Source organism: Podarcis cretensis (assembly GCF_951804945.1).
Source record: "Podarcis cretensis genome assembly, chromosome: 4".
NCBI lineage: Eukaryota > Metazoa > Chordata > Lepidosauria > Squamata > Lacertidae > Podarcis > Podarcis cretensis.
In genome coordinates, this window is record NC_137173.1 from 10,324,287 (window position 1) to 10,347,793 (window position 23,507).

General features: G+C 45.9%; 1 protein-coding gene across 1 annotated transcript in view; it reads right to left on the bottom strand.

The window, feature by feature from the left end:
• The window catches only part of GAB2 (GRB2 associated binding protein 2), a 154,178-nt gene that overhangs the window by 19,586 nt on the left and 111,085 nt on the right, over positions 1-23,507 (bottom strand). Inside the window, exon 3 of the mRNA XM_079973744.1 lies at positions 1,749-1,989. Within this exon, the coding sequence (XP_079829870.1) occupies positions 1,749-1,989 (241 nt within the window). The remainder of the gene's footprint in view (positions 1-1,748; positions 1,990-23,507) is intronic.

Consider the following 23,507-nt stretch of genomic DNA (forward strand, 5'->3'; position numbering starts at 1 on the left):
TGTGGAGCCAGGAGATACATGTTCACACAAAAGCCTCAACCAAGAGATCATGGTATAAGGCTGCTTCTGTGCCATACTGCTTCATCACCAGTAGGTGGAGCTATGTATAAAACAACTACAGGATTATTATTATTTTTTGCATGATGGGCCTCTTTTATTCCCAAAACACAGCTCTTTTTGCAGAACAATTGCAAAGTAAGATGTGTCTTGCGTTGAAAGACCAGCAGCTGCCTCTTGTCGTTTGAGCTTCAGACTACTCTCAGATCTCTTGCCACTAAGGCTAAATGGCTGTGCCCAAAGTTTTATAGATCAGTGGTTTTTGAAGAAGGGTTTATTTCCTGATTTTTAACTGCATGGGTATAAACTGCTTCAAATTATCCAAACGACTTTTACATCTGTAAATGCTTTTTAAAGGATGAGGCAACGAAGCGCAATACTATACGTGGAGCACTCGTTCATATTGTTACTATTTCTGCTTGATTTTATTGGATTGTATCCAATGTTTGACCTACTCTGAGTAGTCCCATTGAAACTAATGGACCTAAGATTGTAACGGCTGTTCATTTCAAGCGGTGCCCTCCGAGTTGGAAGAACTCTGGGCACTACCCATTGTGCTTAATTGCCCCATTGTGAGCATTGCAAATTCATTGGAAGGGCAGAGTGTGACATTATTAAAAATAAACAATGGCTCTCAGGCACTAAGTTTGTAAGCAACAAAGAATATGCAATGAGTGAATCTCTCAATTTAGGCTTCTCGTTTTTCTAGTCTGAAGTTGAGCTCTTAACATTTCCACATCAGTTTGCAATTATTATTGTTTTAAAGTCCTCCTGAAAATTCACCAGCAATTTTAGTGTGAATTTCTCCTAAACCACAGAGTATAGGGCTTGCTGATCAGAAGGTCGGAGGTTCGAATGCCAGAAGCGGCTTAGTCCTGCTGGCCACATGACCTGGAAACTGTCTGCGGACAAACGCCGGCTCCCTTGGCCAGTAAAGCGAGATGAGCGCCACAACCCCAGAGTCGTCCGCGACTGGACCTAATGTTCAGGGGTAAAGGGACCCCTGACCATTAGGTCCAGTCGCGGACGACTCTGGGGTTGCGGCGCTCATCTTGGTCTATAGGCCGAGGGAGCCGGCGTACAGCTTTCGGGTTGTGTGGCCAGCATGACTAAGCCGCTTCTGGCGAACCAGAGCAGCGCATGGAAACGCCGTTTACCTTCCCGCTGGAGCGGTACCTATTTATCTACTTGCACTTTGACAGGCTTTCGAACTGCTAGGTTGGCAGGAGCAGGGACCAAGCAACAGGAGCTGACCTGTCGCGGGGATTCGAACCACCGACCTTTCAATCGGCAAGCCCTAGGCTCTGTGGTTTAACCCACAGCGCCACCTGCGTCCCTTAATGTTCAGGGGTACCTTTTTACTTCTAATAATAGACATTTTTATATGCAATTTTGCCCAGTAAACACATATTGTTGCATAGTCTTTCTCCCAATGCTGAAGCATTCTTGTACCTTAACTCCACTATGATATATAGTTCTATGCACACTTTAATGTGGCAAATGAATTTTTGTAAACGGTGGTGGGCTCCATTGCAAAATTCGGAGAAGCGTGAATTTCGAAGGACCTTTACGTTTCAGTTTGCGTACCGTTTCGAAAAGGGAGAATTAGGGAGATTCATATTTGATGTGAACCGAATCGAATTTCTCTCCCAATCCACCACCAATACTTAGCCAAGAGATTCTGGTCCTACCTGGTATTCTCCGATTTCCTGCTCATGCACTGATGCAGGAAGAGATAGTCTTGGGGTGCACTGGTGGAAAGCGTGGTCCGGATATGGTTGGCGGGTGAATCGAAGGTGAAAAGGGTGGGCTGGCTGGAGTGCGAAGGAGCGGACGACTTCCGTTCTCGCAGGAGCCGCTGGCTGGAGCCACTCAGCTCAGCCGGGGAGGAACGTGGCCCGTGAATGACAGAAGGAATGTTTCTTAGAGAATCTGCACAGGAAGGATTGAGGAAGATATTGTCACCCTTAAAATAACAACAACAAAAACAACAACAATAATTTACACTCTGCCCATCTGGCTGGGTTTCCTCAGCCACTGTGGGTGGATTCCAGCAAAATATTAAAATACAGTGGACGCTCAGGTTGCGAATGTGATCCGTACAGGAGGCACGTTTGCAACCCACAGTGCCGCATCTGCGCACATGAGGGTTGCAATTTGGTGCTTCTGTGCATGCACGACCGCCGAAACCCGGAAGTAATCCGTTCCAGTTCCAGAGGTCTGTTCTTAACCTGACTGGACAGTGGTACCTCGGGTTATAGACGCTTCAGGTTACAGACTCCGCTAACCCAGAAATAGTACCTTGGGTTAAGAACTTTGCTTCAGGATGAGAAGGCGGTGGCAGCGGGAGGCCCCATTAGCTAAAGTGGTGCTTCCGGTTAATAACAGTTTCAGGTTAAGAACAGACCTCCGGAACCAATTAAGTTCTTAACCCGAGGTACCACTGTACAATAATTCATCAAATATTAAAAGCTTCCCTAAACAGGGATGCCTTCAGATGTCTTCTAAATGTCAGGGAGAACTTAACAGAGCTATAATGCCCAACATCCAACAAACAAACCATAGTTCCCATGATTCTTTGGAAAAAGCAATGTGCATTAAATATGCAATCGGACAGAGAACAGGTGGCTCTTCAGGTGTAGAACAACAGAATCATAGAATTGGAAGGGACCCTGAGAATCATCAAATCCAACCACATGGAATGAAGGAATACGCAGCTGTCCCATACGGGTATTGAACCTGCAACCTTGGCGTTATCAGCACCATGTTCTAGCTAACTGAGCTATCCAACTGAGTCATGCATCTAGATTCCAGTTCCCACCATCCCTAGCTACCAATGGCCATGTTGACAAGAGGCTGATGGGGACCCTAACACCCTAGGGATGACTACAAGTTCCCCATTTCCTCTGCCTAAACAAGGTGATTCATCAGTCTCCTACACATTCTCAAGTGATAAAAATAGGCATGTCTGCAGGGTTTTTTTTAGCCGTACCACAAATCCCTATTTTAGAGAGAATAAAATAACATCAGTATGTGGTTCTGACTGATTGGTTGGTGCCTGTGCACACCACCGATCAATATTGAACATTTAATGGTGTCATTATGACATTAAGGAGAAAAGTTCTTTGCATAGCTCAGTACAGGGATAGATTACACGCACAATGCTCAAATTCCATTCTTTGGGCAGAGGAGAGCTACCTGGCAGCACAGCATGCTATCAGAATTTAAGTCGTCACGTTTGCCTAATTATGCTATTAATATTATCCTGCGACCATCATTTGAGGTCCTTCTTTGTGGGCCTCCTCCAGGTGAGGCCCGGAGGGTGGCAACACAAGAACGGGGCCTTTCCTGTGGTGGCTCCCCGCTTGTGGAATGCTCTCCCCAGGAAGGCTCGCCTGGTTCCTCCACTACATACCTTTAAGTTCTATGGCCTTTTAAATGTGCTTTTAGGAGGTGGGGTTATTGGCTTGTCATTGTTATGTATTTTGCGTCCTCATTTTGTATTGTTATGTTGTGAACCGCCCCGAGATCTTCAGATGAAGGGCAGTAATAATCTGAGTGGGTCTGGCTAGGGCTGATGGGAATTGAAGTCCAAAACATTTGGAGAGCGCCAGGTTAGTGCCCTTATGATTTGAGCAGTTCTATATTCAATCCCAGGGACACGGGTGGCGCTATGGGTTAAACCACAGAGCCTAGGACTTGCCAATCAGAAGGTCGGCGGTTCGAATCCCTGCGACGGGGTGAGCTCCCGTTGCTCAGTCCCTGCTCCTGCCAACCTAGCAGTTCAAAAGCACTTCAAAGTGCAAGTAGATAAATAGGTACCGCTCCAGCGGGAAGGTAAACGGCGTTTCCGTGTGCTGCTCTGGTTCACTAGAAGCGGCTTAGTCCTGCTGGCCACATGACCCGGAAGCTGTACGCTGGCTCCCTCGGCCAATAAAGCGAGATGAGCGCCGCAACCCCAGAGTCGGCCACGACTGGACCTAATGGTCAGGGGTCTCTTTAGCTTTACCTTTTATATTCAATCTCTCGTGCTGCATTCTCCATTTTCACAGCTGCTGCGCACGGGGTCGAGAAAGGGAGGAGAAATGTGGAAGGAGGCAGGAGGATGGGAATTAATCAAATCAGCTCCTGGATGAATAAACCCGTCCTGTTTTGGGGGTTTTGCTTCTTGGTCAGGCAAGGAAGTGACAAAATGCCAGGAGCTGGCTTTTAAATGTACAGCTGCCCAACTAGTTTTTTCATTCAACTTGGGGGGGGGAATCCTGAAACATACAAATAAAAAGAGGTACACACAAGGGACATAGCCAAATTGGGGGCGCAGGAGCCGATGCCCCCCCTAAATCAAGTAAATAAATAAAAATACTTAATTAACTGACTAATCGTGTTGCAGATAGCTTGGTTCTGCCCCCCAATAAATCCTGTGCCATCGCCCCCACCATAAATCCTGGCTACGTCCATGATACACACATAATTTTTGGACATACCCTAAAATATAGACCTTTTGGATCGAATAAATAATAGTAGCTGGAAGCATGATAGGATATATAGTCCCCGTGAACCCGCTGGTAATTTGGTTTGGGTATGCCTTGATAGACGACAGCGGAACGACCTTAAATATTATTTTTCTTTCCTTTGTTAAGGAAATTGGAAATTACAAAAAAGAGGAATGCTTTGATCCGGTTTTACCAAAATTATGCCAATACATCAGTCTCCCACCCCCAAAGTATTTAACGAGCGCGCGGCACCCTCAGCAGTAATTCTTATTGTTAATGGGGAACTACTTTTATGCTCCAAGTTATCAGTGAACTGGTGATCATTTACTGCTTAAAAACATTGAACAAAAATAGATTAAAAGATGCATGCTGTTTAAACAAGCTAAGTGGGAGGGGGAACAGAGTGAAATATATATTTTTTGGGGGGGGGTTGCTGGAGAGGAAGATGAATGAATCGGGGTGAAGGTTCATTGCAGGGGGCTCTAATGCAGTAATTTTTTTAAAAAGCTCAGATTTTAGGTGGGAGAAATAGGCCCATTATTCAACAGCCGCACACTATTCTAGAGACATGAGTGGGCATCACTCAAAACAGACTCACACTCCATAATCTCTAGTAAAAGCAGGCTTCTCACCCCAAGGGAGCCCATTCCATTGACATTGGCATTGATTTTCAAAAATGTATCCTAGCTTTTCTCCCCACAGTGACCCGGCCACTAAGTGCTATTAGCGATTGCAGCGGGTTCAGAACTCACTCACCACCATTTCGGGAGACGAAACCCCATCAATAGAGGCAAGGGGAAGGGGCAAGAAAGCTGCGAGCTGCTTGTGTTTGAACTTACTGTGGTGCAGAGAGAAGCAAAAAGAGGGGAAATAAGTCAGAAGATGGAACGTTTGTCCTCTGCGGCGGAAAATTCAGCGGACGTGCCTTACTTTTCGGTCGCTGTTGGAGAGCGAGAAGGATCTGGGGCACGTGGGGAATACTTGCAAACAGGTGAAACATTTTGTTTGCTTGTTTATTATTTCAGTACAGTGGTACCTCGGGTTAAGTACTTAATTCGTTCCGGAGGTCCGTTCTTAACCTGAAACTGTTCTTAACCTGAAGCACCACTTTAGCTAATGGAGCCTCCCGCTGCTGCCACTGGAGCACGATTTCTGTTCTCACCCTGAAGCAAAGTTCTTAACCCGAGGTACTATTTCTGGGTTAGCGGAGTCTGTAACCTGAAGTGTATGTAAGCTGAAGCATATGTAACCCAAGGTACCACTGTATTGTTCTCTATTGAATTTGTTTGACGACCTGCATCCGAAGAACACAGGGTTGTTCGCAACGTAAAAATGCGAAATGAAAACACAAAATGCGTAATAAAACAAAGACAAATGTGAAACAAACCAATATCCCTCCCTTCTACATCCACTTTATTATTTATTAAATTTACATCCTGCTCCTCCTCCCGAGGGAGCCCAAAGGAGAAAACCTGAAACAAAACTTATTTGCGAGCAATTAACACCATTTAAAAACATTTTAAAACGAGTAAGAGCCATCTAAAAAATAAGATACCCTCAGTTACTAAATTTCAGAGATGCCACTGCTGATATCTAAAGGTAAAGGTAAAGGTACCCCTGCCCGTACGGGCCAGTCTTGACAGACTCTGGGGTTGTGCGCCCATCTCACTTAAGAGGCCAGGGGCTAGCGCTGTCCGGAGACACTTCCGGGTCACGTGGCCAGCGTGACATCGCTGCTCTGGCGAGCCAGAGCCGCACACGGAAACGCCGTTTACCTTCCCGCCGGTAAGCGGTCCCTATTTATCTACTTGCACCCGGAGGTGCTTTCGAACTGCTAGGTTGGCAGGCGCTGGGACCGAGCAGCGGGAGCGCACCCCGCCGCAGGGATTCGAACCGCCGACCTTTCGATCGGCAAGTCCTAGGCGCTGAGGCTTTAACCTTTAGCGCCACCTGCGTCCCGTCAAACGAGGGAGCCCAAAGGAGAAAACCTGAAACAAAACTTATTTGCGAGCAATTAACACCATTTAAAAACATTTTAAAACGAGTAAGAGCCATCTAAAAAATAAGATACCCTCAGTTACTAAATTTCAGAGATGCCACTGCTGATATCTACCAGACATCTAATAATAATAATGATGATGATAATAATAATAATAATAATAATAATAATAATAATAATAATAATAATAATTTAATTATACCCTGCCCATCTGGCCAGGTTTCCCCAGCCACTCTGGGAGGCTTCCAACAGAATATTGAAATACAATAACCTATTAAACGTTAAAAGTTTCCCTAAACAGGGCTGCCTTCAGATGTCTTCTAAAGGTCTGGTAGTTGTTTTTCTCTTTGACATCTGGTGGAAGGGCGTTCCACAGGGAGGGCGCCACTACCGAGAAGGCCCCCTGCTTGGGTAAACAAGAATGCTTTAAATTCCTCCTGAACTATATGGGTTTTACATCTTATTATTATTTGTAACAAATACTATTAGCATCTAGGAGAAGGAAAACTCTGATCCTAAACCTCTGCTGCCTTGTGGCTGATAAATAATAATAATAATAAATAATAAATATAATAAATAACAACAACAACAACAATAATACTTTTATTATTTATACCCCGCCCATCTGGCTGGGTTTTCCCAGCCACTCTGGGCAGCTTACAACATATCTAGAAACATGATAAACACATCAAGCTATACTCATTTGTGAGAGGGGCTTCAGGAATAACCCCTGAAGAACAATCCATACCCTCTTCCTTGCAGGATATATTTGGGAGAATATAAAGCTAAGGAATTAACCCTACACAAATCCCTAAGGCGGTTGGATGGTGCCTTGTTCGCCTCTTTCCAGCAACACCTGCAGCCAAGCTGGTGCCAAAAATCTTGCTCTGCTTTCCTTTGGACCCCATCAACGAGGCCAAAGGGTATGTGTGTGCGTCTTGTCGTCTGGGCAGCCCAGGACGTCCAGACACACTGCCCAGGCTTGCACCCCAGGAAGGTCACTTTGGTGCTGCCAACACAGCAAAATAAAAGCGGCTCAGTTCTGACCAGTGCCAGGCAGCTGCCATCTGAAGTCTCCCCAAAAACCAATGCTCACCATTGAAGTCCCATGCAGAAGCAACATATACCATCACTGGGCGAGACACTCGTTATCACTGGGTGAGACACTGGTGAGAGGAGACAACTGAGTGACAATAATAATAATAATAAATTATTATTATTTATTTTATTCTTTATTTATACCCCGCCCACCTGGCCAAGTTTCCCCAGCCACTCTGGGCGGCTCCCAATCGAGTGTTAAAAACAATACAGCATTAAATATTAAAAACTTCCCTAAACAGGGCTGCCTTCAGATGTCTTTTAAAGATAATATAGCTGCTTATTTCCTTCACATCTGAAGGGAGGGCGTTCCACAGGGCGGGCGCCACCACCGAGAAGGCCCTCTGCCTGGTTCCCTGTAACCTGGCTTCTCGCAGCAAGGGAACCGCCAGAAGGCCCTCAGAGCTGGACCTCAGCGTCCAGGCAGAACGATGGAGGTGGAGACGCTCCTTCAGGTATACTGGACTGAGGCCCTTTAGGGCTTTCAAGGTCAGCACCAACACTTTGAACTGTGCTCAGAAACGTACTGGGAACCAATGCAGATCTCTCAGGAACGGTGTTATGTGGTCTCGGCAGCTGCCCCCAGTCACCAGTCTAGCTGCCACATTCTGGATTAGTTGTAGTTTCTGGGTCACCTTCAAAGGTAGCCCCACGTAGAGCGCATTGCATCTGGGAGTCTAAGGGGGGGGGGGTGAAAGCAGCCTAAAGGTGGCAGGGATGATGGTGTGAGGGTTGGCATTGCCTCTGGTGGGTCCCAACAGATGCCCGAGTGTGGCTGGTGCTGGGTTTGAAAGCAAGTTGCAAACGTGAACAATAAAATCAATGAACGGCGTTTGCCATAAATAAAAATTGTGTGATACAGTTCCATCTGTCTTCTGTTTACCAGGTTCAGTCCCTATTTTCGGCACCTCTTCCTGGTAAAACATTGTCCCTATTTTGTGTTTTTCAGCGTGTGTGTGTGGGGGGGGGGGAGAGATTGGGAGGTTGCTATTTTCTTCCTTAAAAAAAAAAATGCAAGCGTAATTCCAACAGGAAATGTTGAGTTCTGTGAAGCCCTGGAAGTTTGTTTTATTCCACATTTACTTTAACTTCCTGTGGATGCAGAACACACGCACATACGCACAGAAATCTAGCAAACAGAATGAAGAAAATGTTATTGCTGCACAATGGTTTCTTCTCTTGCTGTTAAGACTGACACTGCAAAGCGTTCCTTTCCCCAGCAGGCTCTTAAAAGGGGAGGAAGAAAAGGATCTGGCAGAGAATTAAGAGATTCTCCTGACACCGAGTAAATCAAGGCTGGAGATTATCTGCGATCAGTACTCAAACCACTCTAATGTGAGAAAGAAATTCTATCTGTTACACAGGCCCGAGGCGCGGTCGTGTTTTGTTCCACTGTCTCTGGGTGCAAGAAAGCTCAGAGAGGGGGCCTTCAAGGTTTAAAACAGCCATCATTAAAAATATGAGCCCTCTACAATATCTGCAAATGTGATGTGAAGGCTGGCAACATCAAGCCCACAAGGCAGGAATCTCCTGCAGATGACCGCGCTGCCTGGAGACAAGACAGTCAGGTTGTGCATCCACAGCAGTGACCACAGGAGGAATGGCCACCATGGTGTATCTGCAGCAGCACAAACAGACACTGTCATCTGCCCCAGCCGCAACAAAACATGTCTTTCCTGCATCGGTCTCTAGAGGCACTACAACCTTCCAACAGCTTCACTTCACTTCCCTAAGGTGCATGCCACAGTGGTTTTCCAAGAAAGACTGCCAGCAGTTCTCCAGGGTCTGGTGCAGGGTCTGGTGAGGGACACGTCATTGTCATGGTCCGGTTCACGGGCGATCGAAGTCCTGGCGGGGGACGTTGGGACCGGGGGCAAGATGGCGGGGTGGGAGCAGGAACGGGAGTCCAGAAGCCAGGAAGCTAAGAGTCTGAGGGTCAGAGAGCTGGGAGTCAAGAAGCCAAGGGTCTTAGGGTCAGGAAGCAAGGAGTCACGAAGTCAAGGGTCCGAGGATCAAGAAGCAAGAAGTCACAAAGTCAGGGGTCCAAGGATCAAGAAGCAAGGAGTCATGAAGTCAGGAGTCCGAGGATCAAGAAGCAAGGAGTCACAAAGTCAAGGGTCTGAGGATCAAGAAGCAAGGAGTCACGAAGTCAAGGGTCCGAGGATCAAGAAGCAAGGAGTTATGAAGTCAGGGGTCCAAGGATCAAGAAGCAAGGAGTTATGAAGTCAGGGGTCCAGGGATCAAGAAGCAAGGAGTTTTGAAGTCAGGGGTCCGAGGATCAAGAAGCAAGGAGTCACAAAGTCAAGGGTCCGAGGATCAAGAAGCAAGGAGTCACAAAGTCAGGGGTCTGAGGAGCAAGAAGCAAGGAGTCACGAAGTCAGGGGTCCGAGGATCAAGAAGCAAGGAGTCATGAAGTCAAGGGTCCGAGGATCAAGAAGCAAGGAGTCACGAAGTCAAGGGTCCGAGGATCAAGAAGCAAGGAGTCACAAAGCCAAGGGTCCGAGGAGTCTCCCTCAGAGTCTCCTCCAACTCCACAATTCTATGATGCTGTGAATGATTCCCCACATTGTAACTCCTTACGCACAGAAATCTAGCAAACATATATCAAGGGGAAAGGATCCTGGCCCAGGTTTCTGCTTGGCACGATTGCTTTATACAGTGGTACCTCTGGTTGCGAACGGGATCCGTTCCAGAACCCCGTTTGCAACCTGAGCAGAACACAACATGCGCACGTGCAGGTTGCAATTTACCGCTTCTGCGCATGACGTCATTTTGCGCGTCTGCACATGCGCAAGCAGCAAAACCCGGAAGTAACCCTTTCCGGTACTTCCGGGTCGCGGGACGTATCCTGAAAGAACGTAACATGAAGCAGACGTAACAAGAGCTATGACTGTAAAATGCAGGTAGCGTTTGTTTTTACAAGAAAATGGCATTCCAACATTCCGCCCCTCGTCTCTGCAGTCTGTCACAGTGAAGTCTCGAAGGAGCTGCTTCTGCTGATTGTGTGGCTTGGCTCCTTATGAGGACCGTAAATTTTATTAAATAAGGAAAGGGTGCTTTTTCAGCCAAGCCTATCTTCACCCAAACAGCCCTTTCTTATGCAAATTCTGCCCTTATCTTCAAGAAGGAATACCACTGGTAGGGACGATTGTCATGCATGGTGAAGAGAAACAGCTTTAGCTGCGCGTATCGGGACCCGAGAATAGAGCAAACATGGGGGGGGGGGGGCTTTTCACGTTTTGCAGTACCAGCATTTCCAGCTCGTTCTGAAAATAATACATTAGGTTCCCATTGCCAGGACCAAGGCATCCATCGCCATACCCGTGTCACGTTTTTAAATTGCAAATTGCTGAAAGGCATCTTGCAAAGAATGCTGGGTTATTGTGCTGAAGGAAGCAGCAGAAACATGGCTTGCTTCTCATTTAAAAGGTGCAGGCCCAGTGCTTGTTAAGTGCACAATTAGGATCTCAGAAGGGAACAGGAAGTTCATTGGTAGGGACACAGGTGGCGCTGTGGATTAAACCACAGAGCCTAGGACTTGCCAATCAGAAGGTCGGCGGTTCGAATCCCCGCGACGGGGTGAGCTCCCGTTGCTCAGTCCCTGCTCCTGCCGACCTAGCAGTTCAAAAGCACGTCAAAGTGCAAGTAGATAAACAGGTACCGCTCCGGCGGGAAGGTAAACGGCGTTTCCATGCACTGCTCTGGTTCGCCAGAAGCAGCTTAGTCATGCTGGCCACATGACCCGGAAGCTGTACGCCAGCTCCCTCGGCCAATAAAGCGAGATGAGCGCCGCAACCCCAGAGTCGGCAACGACTGGACCTAATGGCCAGGGATCCCTTTACCTTTAAGGTTCATTGGAATAACATCTGTATTGCATGCTGAAGGTTCCAGGCTCAAAACCTAATACAGTGGTGCCTCGCAAGACGAAAAGAATCCGTTCCGCGAGTCTCTTCGTCTTGCGGTTTTTTCGTCTTGCGAAGCAACCCTATTAGCGGCTTAGCGCTATTAGCGGCTTAAAAACAGAAAACCCTTTCGTCTAGCGGGTTTTTCATCTTGCGAGGCATTCATCTTGCAGGGCACCACTGTACCCTCTCCAGGCAAAGCTGGGAAAACTCCTGCCTACTTTGCTGGCATCCGTCTGTCTCGAGAGACAGTGCAGTGCTTCTCCAGGAGATGCAGTTAAACTGCTGGAGAATCACAGAGCCTGCTGTGGCTGTGAAGACTGTGTTGCTTTTGCTGCGTTTGTAGCACCAAAGTGGCCTCTCAGGGGTGCAGGCCTGGCCAGGGCATGTGGAGATCTTGGGCTGCCAAGACGGCAAGACACACACACACCCTCTTCTCAGCCTTGCTGATGATCTCCAACAGAAAGCAGAGTAAAATGTTTGGCCATCCAACCGCCTTAGGGCCCCCACTCCAGATGTGTGTAGGGTTTATTCCTGAGCCTTTTCGTCTCCCGGAGATGTCCCACAAGGCAGTGGAGGTTTAGGATCAGAGTTTTCCTTCTCCTAGGTCAGGGGTCGGCAATCAGTGGTCAGGGGTGATGGGAACTGTAGTCCCAAAACAACTGGAGGGCCGAGTTTGGGGGTGCCTGATTTAGTCCAGCCCCCTGAAATGCAGGAATCTCAGCATCCATGACAGATGGCTGTCCAAACTCCGCTTAGAAACTTTCAAGGAAAGAGAGCCCACAACCTCCTGAGATAAGACTGTTCCACGGTCAAACATCTCTCACACACCATCCAGACAAACAAGAGTCATTATCCGAGTTAAAAGGAAACTTTTCAGTCAAAGCACTTTGGTTATAAAGGAGGAGCAGTTGGGAGAGTGGCCTGGGGAGAGGGGCTGTGGTCTGGGCCAGGAAAGGCAAAGGAGGAAAAAATGGCTGGGAAAAAGGAGCCACAATAATGGAACAACAACAACAACAACAACAACAACTTATTTTTATATGCTGCCCATCTGATTGGGTTGCCCTAGCCTCTCTGGGTGGCGTCCAACAAATTAAACACATCTAGCACAGTAAAACCTCAAACGTTAAAAACTTCGATATAAAGGGCTACCTTCAGATGTCGTCTTAAAGTCAAATAACTGTTTATTTTAACAACAACAATAATAATAATACCCCCAACCATCTGGCTGGGTTTCCCCAGCTGCTCTGGGCAGCTCCCAGCAGAATATTAAGAACACGATAAAACATCAAAAATTAAAAACTTCCCTAAACAGGGCTGCCTTCGGATGTCTTCGAAAAGTCAGATAGTTGTTTATTTCCTTGACATCTGATGAGAGGGCATTCCACAGGGAGGGCGCCACTACCAAGAAGGCCCTCTGCCTGGTTCCCTGCAACCTCACTTCTCGCACTGAGGGAACCGCAAGAAGGCCCTCGGCGCTGGACCTCAGTGACCGGGCTGAACAATGGGGGTGGAGACGCTCCTTCAGGTATACTGGGCCGAGGCTGTTTGGGGCTTGAAATGTCAGCACCAACACTTTGAATTGTGCTTGGAAACGTACTGCGAGCCAATGTAGGTCTCTCAGGACCGGTATTATATGGTCTCGGCAGCCGCTCCCAGTCACCAGTACAGCTGCCGCATTCTGGATTAGTTGTAGTTTCTGGGTCACCTTCAAAGGTAGCCCCACGTAGAGCGCATTGCAGTAGTCCAAGCAGGAGAAAACCAGAGCATGCACCACTCTGGCGAGACAGTGTGCAGGCAGATAGGGTCTCAGCTGGCGTACCAGACAGAGCTGGCAGACAGCCGCCCTGGACACAGGTTTATTAGAGGCAGTAAATGCTTCTGAATGCCAGTTACTGCAAACCACAGGAGAGAGTGCTCAAATCCTGCATGCGCAGGAACTGAGTTGGCTGCTGTGTGAACAGGATTCTGGACTAGATGGGCCACTAGCTTGAATTGGCTATCCTCATGTTCTTAAGCTTCATAAAGAAACCGTATTGTGCGAATGGGCCCAGAAAGATGAGAGTTTTGGCGAGGCAAGGAATGAGAACGGGCGTAAGCAGCAGCAATCTAAAGCTTTTAAGGAGAACCTGAAGGGCACTGAGACCTGAGTCACCAAATCCACTTGACATTTAATCTGCATGCTGTGTGTGCACACATGTTATCAGCAGGCCATTTGTTCCAAAGTTGTTTTGCCTCTGACTTGCTGCAAATATTTTCCACTATTTTAATCATGTCAACATGAGCAACTGCCTGGAGACACCTTGCGAATGTAGTCAGCCTGCGCTTAAGGTACAAATGTTTTGTTTCCTGGAGATGACAGCGCAGTTTATCTCTTTAGCTGCAAGGCAGGCTTCCCCAACCTGGTGCCCTCCGGGCGGCAGTGCTGGCAGGGGCTGATGAGAGTCGCAGTCCAAGACATCTGGGGGGGTGTCAGGTTGGGGGTGCCTGCTGTATAGGGAAAAGAGACATACTCCACCCAGCTTCTGCTCCCATATCCATGGCAGGAAGCCAACACTCGCCCTGCAATGGGAAGTCGCTGGAGAAGAGCAATGATCTCTCCTCAGTTTAGCTGCGCTTCCAATAGCTTTGCGTGTGTGATTTGCTCACAGAATGTGGGTACCACCTATCCATTCTTAAGGAAATCGGTCCTGAGTGCTCACTGGAAGGACAGAAACTGGAAACCAGTATAATGATAACAAACCAACTGGGACCAACAGAAACAAAAAGCCATAACACTGCTAAAATAAAGAAGGCTGATGTATGGAAGTGAGAGCTGGACCATAAAGAAGGCTAATCGCCGAAGAATGGATGCTTTTGAATTATGGTGTTGGAGGAGTCTCTTGAGAGTCCCACGGACTGCAAGAAGATCAAACCTCTCCATTCTTAAGGAATTCAGCCCTGAGTGCTCACTGGAAGGACAGATCCTGAAGTTGAGGCTCCAATACTTTGGCCACCTCAGGAGAAGAGAAGACTCCCTGGAAAAGACCGTGATGTTGGGAAAGATGGAGGGCACAAGGAGAAGGGGACGACAGAGGACGAGATGGTTGGACAGTGTTCTCGAAGCTACCGACATGAGTTTGACCAAACTGTGGGAGGCAGTGGAAGACAGGAGTACCTGGCGTGCTCTGGTCCATGGGGTCACGAAGAGTCGGACACGACTAAACGACTAAACAACAACAACTTTTCCTTTCTGCCTTCATAACCTTACACAAAAGATTAGAGCAGAGCCTTCCCCTACTCTCAAATATTCTTGACAGCACCTCCATTTTCTCTCCTTTCTTTATCTCTCGTTTCCTTCCTTCCTATCTTTTCCTTTCCTTTTCTCTCTGTGCAATTTCCCTTCTTCCTTCCTCTCACCCCCAGGCTCTATTGCAGCCATTTTTCAGTAGCCCTGTTAAGTCTGCTGAAACAAGATCAACAAACAGCCCTGCTCTTCGTTGTTTTCTTTTTCTGTTACCATTCTCATTTCCTTTTCCTATTTCCTGTTTGCCTCCTTTCTTCCACTTAAAAAAAGATTAGGGGTGTGCATGTAGGGGGTGCTAGCAGACTCGAGGGGGAGTCGCACCAATTGTTTATGCAGTTGAATGAGGTGGGGAGCTTACAATAGGATCCCAGGATTCCTTGGAATACGGATGCAGAAATGACCAGCTCTTGGCACCATCCTCTGATTTCTCCTTTTGGGGCATGCAAGAACTTCCTGTGAGAGGAGTGGAAAAAAGACCAGCCAAGATTTATGCAATGTTACGCCCCAAAGTTAGAATGGGTGACTTTGCCAATTTCGATTTCTCTCAATTTCCCATCCTCCCCCCCCCATCTTAATTTCAATTCTCCACCAAAAAGGAAGAGATATTTTTAATGGAAATTCATCACCGTTTTATAGTGTGGGTTGCTCATTCTAGATGTACACCTGCATTTAATTTCCCCCAACAGACACATTTTTGCAAAGCAATTTCTCTCACCTGGAGAATATTTACCGCTCTCAATTTTACCAGTGGACTGCCATCTGTCCAGACTTTAATTTGCTCTGAACTAAGTTTTAAGATGTATTTTAATTTATGATTGCCTGTTTTTATTTTTTTTTATGTTCTTTGTATACTGTGTTAGTTTTATGATGTTAGCCGCCCTGAGCCCGGCTCTGGCTCTCTGGCTGGGTAGGGCGGGGTACAATTTTTATTTTTATTTTTTATTATTATTATTATTATCATCATCATCTAATTTTTTACCAACAACCAAAACACAAACAGTGAAACCCTCCAGGCAGCTGATACATTGGGTATACAATATTCAATAATATACATATTCAACAATTTACATATTCAACAATATTCAATAATAACATATTGAAATTAACCGTATGTACACTTTTATATACCTTAACACTCCTCCTTCCACAAGGGCGGGGTACAAATAAAATCTATTATTATTATTATTATTAGTTACACTCTCTAATATAGGTATCTTTAGGCACCCAAATATATATGTATTTTTGAAGAGGCTACTTGGCTTGAGAACCGCATTGCAAAATTCAGGTATGCGTGAATTTTGAAAGGTGCCCGTGTTGCAGTCTGCATGCAGTACTGGAAAATAAATTCCGACTTTAAATGAGACCTGGATCAAATTCCATCCCTGCCCCCCATCTTGTAATAGTCATTTAAGAGAGAGGGAGGGAGAGGGAGGGAGATGGAAATATGAATCCTTTCCCAAAGAAGCAAAAGTCACATGAGAACAAGAGAGGATCAGAGCCCGCGATGGAGAAATGAAAAGGAGCAGCAGCAGCAGCAGCAGCAAAGAAGGGGTCTGCGGAAAGGGCCAAGTCAGATCACCCTGACCTCAAAGCATTATATATCTCGGTTATTTTAACTGCAATCAATTCTTTGAAGGGCAGAGCAGGGAAAGGAAGAGAACATAAAGGCAAAACTCTGCATCTCATTCTGCCTAGCCTTGTCTAACTTTGTCTAAACTTTATGTCATTCCCACGAGAATCCTTTTCCAAATGCTAACTGCTCATGGGCTAATCTTGTTGCTGTTCTGTTAAAATAATAATAATAATAATAATAATAATAATAATAATAATAATAATAATTTATTTATACCCCGCCCATCTGGCTGGGCTTCCCCAGCCACTCTGGGCGGCTTCCAACCAAATATTAAAAACAATACAGCATCAGACATTAAAAACTTCCCTAACTTCAGTTGTTTTTTAAAAGTAAAATGGTTGTTTATTGCCTTTACATCTGCTGGGAGGGCGTTCCAGAGGGCGGGTGCCACTACTGAGAAGGCCCTCTGGCTGGTTCCCTGTAACCTCACTTCTCACAGAGAGGGAACCGTCAGAAGGCCCTCAGCGCTGGACCTCAGTGTCTGGGCAGAACAATGGGCGTGGAGATGCTCCTTCAGGTCTACTGGACCGAGGCCATTCAGGAATTGAAATGTCAGCCCCAACACTTTGAATTGTGCTCGGAAATGTACTATTTTAGATCCACGGGATGCATTGTCTCCAACCTTATGAAAGGCATCTGCTGTTTTAGTCTATTGTCCAGTACAGGGGCCGGTAAATTTGTTTAGCCGAGGGCCAGTCCACTGTCTCTCAGACCTTGTGGTGGGCCGGAGAAGCAGCACCGGGGGGGGGGATTTAGAATAAGAGGGGTGGGGCAAGTAGTCCTCCTTCCCACCCCCCAGTCACTGCGCTTACCTTCACAGGAGCTGCCACCACCACCGCTGCTTCTTGTGGGTAGGCAGAGCAAGCTCCTCCGCTCCGCTCTCTGCCCGACAGGAGCACCAAGGCGACGGCAGAGGGAAGATGAGCGGTGCGAAAGGGCTGGCTCTGGAGAGGGGCTGCTTAAAATGGGGCTCAGCTCAGCCCCCTTCCTCCTCTAGGCAGGGCGAGGAGAAGCAAAGAGGAGGGAGGGAGGAGACATCACTGCGGTGTGTGTGTGAGGGAGGGGGGGGAATGGAATAGCACAGGGGGGAAAATGGCACAGCCCGAACGGACAGAATCCCCATGGTGATCCACGGACAGTCTGTAGACCGGATCCTGAAGCCAATTGGGCCTGATCTGGCCCACCCACCTTAGTTTGCCGACCCCTGGTCCAGTAAAGGTAAAGGTAAAGGGGACCCCTGACCATTAGGTCCAGTCGTGGATGACTCTGGGGTTTCGGTGCTCATCTCGCTTTATTGGCCAAGGGAGCCGGCGTACAGCTTCCGGGTCATGTGGTCAGCATGACTAAGCCGCTTCTGGCAAACCAGAGCAGCGCATGGAAATGCTGTTTACCTTCCCGCTGGAGCAGTACCTATTTATCTACTTGCACTTTGACGTGCTTTCGAACTGCTAGGTGGGCAGGAGCAGGGACCGAGCAACGGGAGCTCACTCCGTTGCGGGGATTCGAACCACTGACCTGCTGATCGGCAAGCCCTAGGCTCTGTGGTTTAACCCACAATGCCACCCGTGTCCCACCCTGGTCTAGTAGCTTCCTTTAAAAACCTGGCAGTCAACTAAAGGTTAACAGGGACCCTGTTATAAATTGAGGATGAGCAGAACAGCCTGTGACGCTGGCGACATTCTATGATTCACGAGCTGAGTGCCAGAGCTGTAGATGATGCTAAACATGTCATTTGAAGCTGTGTTTAGGGGATGGGGAAGAAATTTGGCTCAGTTCGCATCTACAAGCAAACCGACCTAATTTGCATGACTCATAAACTGAAAAGCATCAATCATTCAAAACTCATTTTTTTTCCAAATTTACCAATGCAGTTCTTCAATCAAGTTGCTGTTGTTAATTAAATTTATGTCCTGGCTTTCTTCCCAAGGGAGACCAACATGGTAGAAAAGTGCATATACTGAGGTTAAACCATGTGTGCATATTAGAGAAAATAGCATATAGAATCACATTAGGAAAAATTGCTTGCAAAAATATGGTACCTTGGTTTATGGTACAATGGTACCTTGGTTTAAGAACAGTCTGGTTTAAGAACGTTTCGGTTTACAAACTCCGCACAACTGGAAATAGTGTCCCGGTTTGAGAACTTTACCTTGGTTTAAGAACGGAATCCGAACGGTGGAAAGGCACCAGTGGCGGGAGGCCTCATTAGGGAAAGCATGCCTCAGTTTAAGAACTGTTTTGGTTTAAGAACGGACTTCCGGAACAAATTAAGTTCGTAAACCGAGGTTCTGTACATGACAAAATTAACATTAAAATGCTGCTGAATTTTCAGAACTTTTTTAAAAAAATTGCAAACTGATGTGGAAACGTGGAGAAGTTAGCTTAAAGTTTGGAAAAACAAGAAGCAGGGAGAAAGCAAAATGGGCAGATTCACCAATCCCTTATCGTGTTATTGTTTTGTTTTGTTTTTTAAGCTGGAAGTAGCAGGCACATGGAGATATAATCAAGATCCATACTGTAGGGGAGGAGGGGGTTTTCAGTTTTACCTCAAGCCACAGTCCCAACCAAACTGCAACAAAGGCTTTTTCAGACTTCAGCTCCTCATTCCCTTTTTGTTTTGTGTTTCAGCTTAAACTCGGGAGCGAGCAGATGAAGTCATAAGAAGACAGCCCTGGAAACCAAATGGGAGGAAGTGGAAGAGAGGAAATGCAAAATTAACTGAAGCACTTACAAGTCAAGTCCGATTGAAAAGTCCCGGGAAACCACAAATTAACAACGCTGGGGGAAAACCATATATATTAGGACTGAGTGTGTAAAGAAAACTGTTCAAGAAATCTGGAAATAATTTATTAGGGTTTAGAAGGGTGTGTGCATCTCACAAGCAGAGCAGAGCAAGTTGAATTAGCAGGTCGTATATATAGGGAAGGGGAAAGCTAGAAATGCTTCAGAACACATTTGGATTGTTTCCCCTGCTGTATGCAAAGGATAGACTATTGATTGTTTTTCTTACTTGTCTATACATCATGTGCAAAATAAAAAGTTTGACCTGTATTTGATCTGTGATGTGCTGCTAACTTAACATGCTAGCTCAATGAGGCTTCTGGGAAATGATATATAATGAATTGAAAAAAATGTTGAAATATACATTTGTTAAGAAACCAGAGGCATTTTTGTTAGGAATGGTAGGAAATGAAATAAACAGAAAAGATTATAAACTTTTTTTATACGCAGTAACAGCGGCAAGAATACTGCTAGCCCAAAAATGGAAACAAGAAGAATTACCGTCGATGGAAGAATGGAAAATGAAGTTAATGGAATACGCAGAACTTGATAAATTAACAGGAAGGATCCGAGGCCTACGAGACCACAGATTCACTGAAGACTGGAGTAAATTTGTAGACTATTTGAAAAGTATTTGCGATGAACAATTAATGTTTGTAGGTTTGCAAGAGGCTCTGTGAAAATAATATTAGAAATATTGTAAAAAAAGGGAATAAGAGGGAGGAGGTTTTTAATAAAAGGCAACATTAGATTAAGAAATGCGGAAGAAAGACTGAAACGGAGGATTTGCAGAAGAGCTGAGGGAACTGCAAAAATGTATTTGTGAAAAATTGTGTTATGTGTTTTTATATTTTTGTATTGCAAAATGAATAAAAAATAATTTGTAAAAAACAAAAACAAAAAAAACATGCTAGCTCAATGTGGCAATCATCAGCCTAGGCTGTGGCCCCAAATCTACCTCGCCCCAAACCGTTACACATTGCAACAGGAAAAACACAGGTATAACTTCTTACATTTTCCCTTCTGTGGCTTAGAACCAGCTTTGGGAGAGGAGATTTAGATTGGTGCTATCGCCCAGGAGCGAGGGGTAATAACACCCTCTCCTGGCCTGGTGTCCTTCCGATATTTTGGACAATGTGGCTGAGGAGAGCTGTGGCCCAAAACAGCTGGCGAGAACCCGGATAGGGATCAAGAGCGAGCCAGCAATAAATCACACCGAGTAAGTGAAGTTAACTCTTTATTGGGAAAAACAAGATCTACCAGGCAGAGGGCCTTCTCGGTAGTGGCACCCGCCCTATGGAACGCCCTCCCACCAGATGTCAAAGAGATCAACAACTACCAGACTTTTAGAAGACATCTGAAGGCAGCCCTGTTTAGGGAAGCTTTTAATGTTTGATGTATGACAGTATTTTTTTTAGGAAGCTGCCCGGAGTGGCTGGGGAAGCCCAGCCAGATGGGCGGGGTATAAATAATAAATTTTTTATTATTATTATTATTATTATTATTATTATTATTATTACTACTACTACTACTAGTACTACTCAGGGGTGCCAGGCCTAATGAGCACAGTAGTTCTTAAGGGTAAAAGATGCCTTGAATCCTGTCCAGATTCAAAGTCTCTCTTATTTCTCTCCCAAAAGCCATGTGCCAGGCTTTCTGATGTTATTCAGATTCTTTTTTTCTTGAATGTAAAGGAAATCCCTTCAGGGAATTCCCACCTGTAGTTTATGTTTGCTTTTTAAAGCGCCACTGCCAGGAAATTGAATTGAAGCATCCTAGCTTCTTCACCTGCCTGGTTCATCTCTGCCTCCCCATGGCCCCCTCTTCAGCTTCCAACTCTGCGTCCAGCAAGTCCGTGACACTGGGGGAGGCCAGGTAAATCACCCTTCTCCCAGAAAGACGACAATGGCAGGAGCTCCAAGCACAGAGTGCCTGGATGGATTCTAAGATAAGCCAAGGCGGTTTCACAATGCCGAAGGAGAGGGGAATGGAGGAGCCAAATGGAGCAGGCAGAGGCGTCTCCCTTGCTTAACCGAAGTCAACAACACTCCTCGCTTGATGTTGATGCGCTCAGCAGGGATGCTGGCGGTGATTAAATGCCTCGTTCCAGATAGGGCTTTTCTCGACTTTAATTAATACCACTGCTCAGCTATCTATCTTGCATTAGACGGGAGGAAAACATTTTCCCGTCTCTGGTGATCTTTAGGGAAAGGGCAAGGAAATATTTCAATTCCATCTTGCCAGCGTCAACACTATGGGGTGATTTTCTTGAAACTGTGTGCCGACAGAGACACCCCATGCCGAGGAATGAATAATAACATTGTATTACAGGTCTACATAAGCTGCTCAAACCACAGTTTTCTGGCCTGAACAAATCAGAATCATAGAATTGTAGAGTTGGAAGGGAACTTAAGGGTCCTCTAGTCCAACCCCCTGGAATGCAGGAATTTTTCACCCAATGTGGGGCTTGAACCTATGGTCCTAAGACTAAAAGTCTCATGCTCTACCAACTGAATTAATCATATTGCCATCACTCACTCTCTTGAGCTCAGCTAACGAAGGTATTATTACAGAGTTATTACAGAATCTCTCAGTCACTAGAATCACGTTTATGGCTTCTGCCACACATTATTATTATAATTATTATTTTTAAACATTATTATTATCTGCCGCACATTTTCAAGCTTTATAGCAAGAGTAATAAAGAGAAATTGTTATTTAGGGTAACTGAATTTAATTCTAAATTATATACCGGAAACGTGGGAGATTTCAAGGGGTCAAAAAAAATGGATGTACCATGCTATATTAGAAGCAAAAAAACTTGTTTTGATGAATTGGAAGAGCCGCAAAAAGATTCCATTGAGTACACGGATTGATAATATGGACAGATTAGCTACATACGAACGAATTGCATGTCGACGCAAAATAAGAATGGATAAATATGAAGAAATCTGGAACAAATATTTAAGCGATAAGGATAGTGGTGGGTACTGGGGGGGGGAGAGAGGTGGGAAACTATTGTTAAAAAAGGTATAGTCAAACGTCTATCAGTGTATTCAATCTGAATAGTCAAATTGTGTTATTGTTATTATGGTTTTTGTTGTATGCGTGTTTGCAGCTGATATTTGTATGGAAAAAATGATTGAACAAATTTTAAAAAAAGCTTCATTTTTCTTGTCAGCAGGGTGACTTTTGGACTTCATTTGTACTGTTTTATTGTCTTTTTATTGCACCCGCGGTAGAAGACACCGCTCGTTATCTGCCAGCCTGTATAGGGACCCAAGAGATCGCTTTCTGAAACCTTTGTTCACACAAGTAAGCAGGTACACCCTGGTAGAAACGGTTTGGTTTCTTGTCGAGTGACAATTCCTGTGCAACACACAGTGAGGGCCCTCTATGCATTGACTATGGGGGGGGGGGGAACACCAGGAAAAAGGAGTTAGATTATTCATGTCCCATCGATTTGCTTTAATGCTCTCTGGTCTTCAGATTCTATTGATTCCAGCAAGTGACATAGCCTCTGCAATCTTCTCTGTGTGTTCATATATATGCATGTGTGTTTGTATGCCTATGTGCTTTAGTCTTGGGCATCTGTGTGGCAGAAACGCACTTTATGAATATCAAGTAAAATTCATCAGCTCAGAAAAGATTCATAGGTCTAAAAGCTTTTAAAAACGAATGCTGAAATTTTCCAAAAACCCAGGAAAAATATATTGAGACGGATTGGTGCAGCTGTTAGAATAGGCCTGGGGATGGAATGTGGACCTTCAGGCATCCTTACCTGGCCCCTGGAACTCTCTCTAGGCCACACCCCTCACTAGTCCTGCTCTACGTACTCCTCCTGGCTGGAGCAGACCCCTGGGCTGAAGACCAATGCCTTTTGGATGGAGAGGAACGGGTCTGTGGCCCCTGGAAGGCTGCTAATGAGGCAATGTGGCTCTTGGGTCAAAAAGCATTCTTCACCATTGGTTGAGTGCAGGCCCAGGGCTGGGAAGAGCAGGGCTCAAACTCTCAATCAGCCATGAAATTTACTGGGTGACCTCGGACCAATCGCTAAGGGAGGGCAGCCAAGATGATCAAGGGTCTGGACCACCAAGCCTGATGAGGAATGGTTGAAGGAGCTGGGTGTGTTTAGCCCGGAAAAGAAGAGACTGGGAGGAGATAGGATAGCCATCTTCAAATAGCTCAAGGGGGGACGAGTGGAGGATGGTGAAAGCTTGCTTTCTCCTGCTCTGGAGGTTAAGACTCCAACCAATGG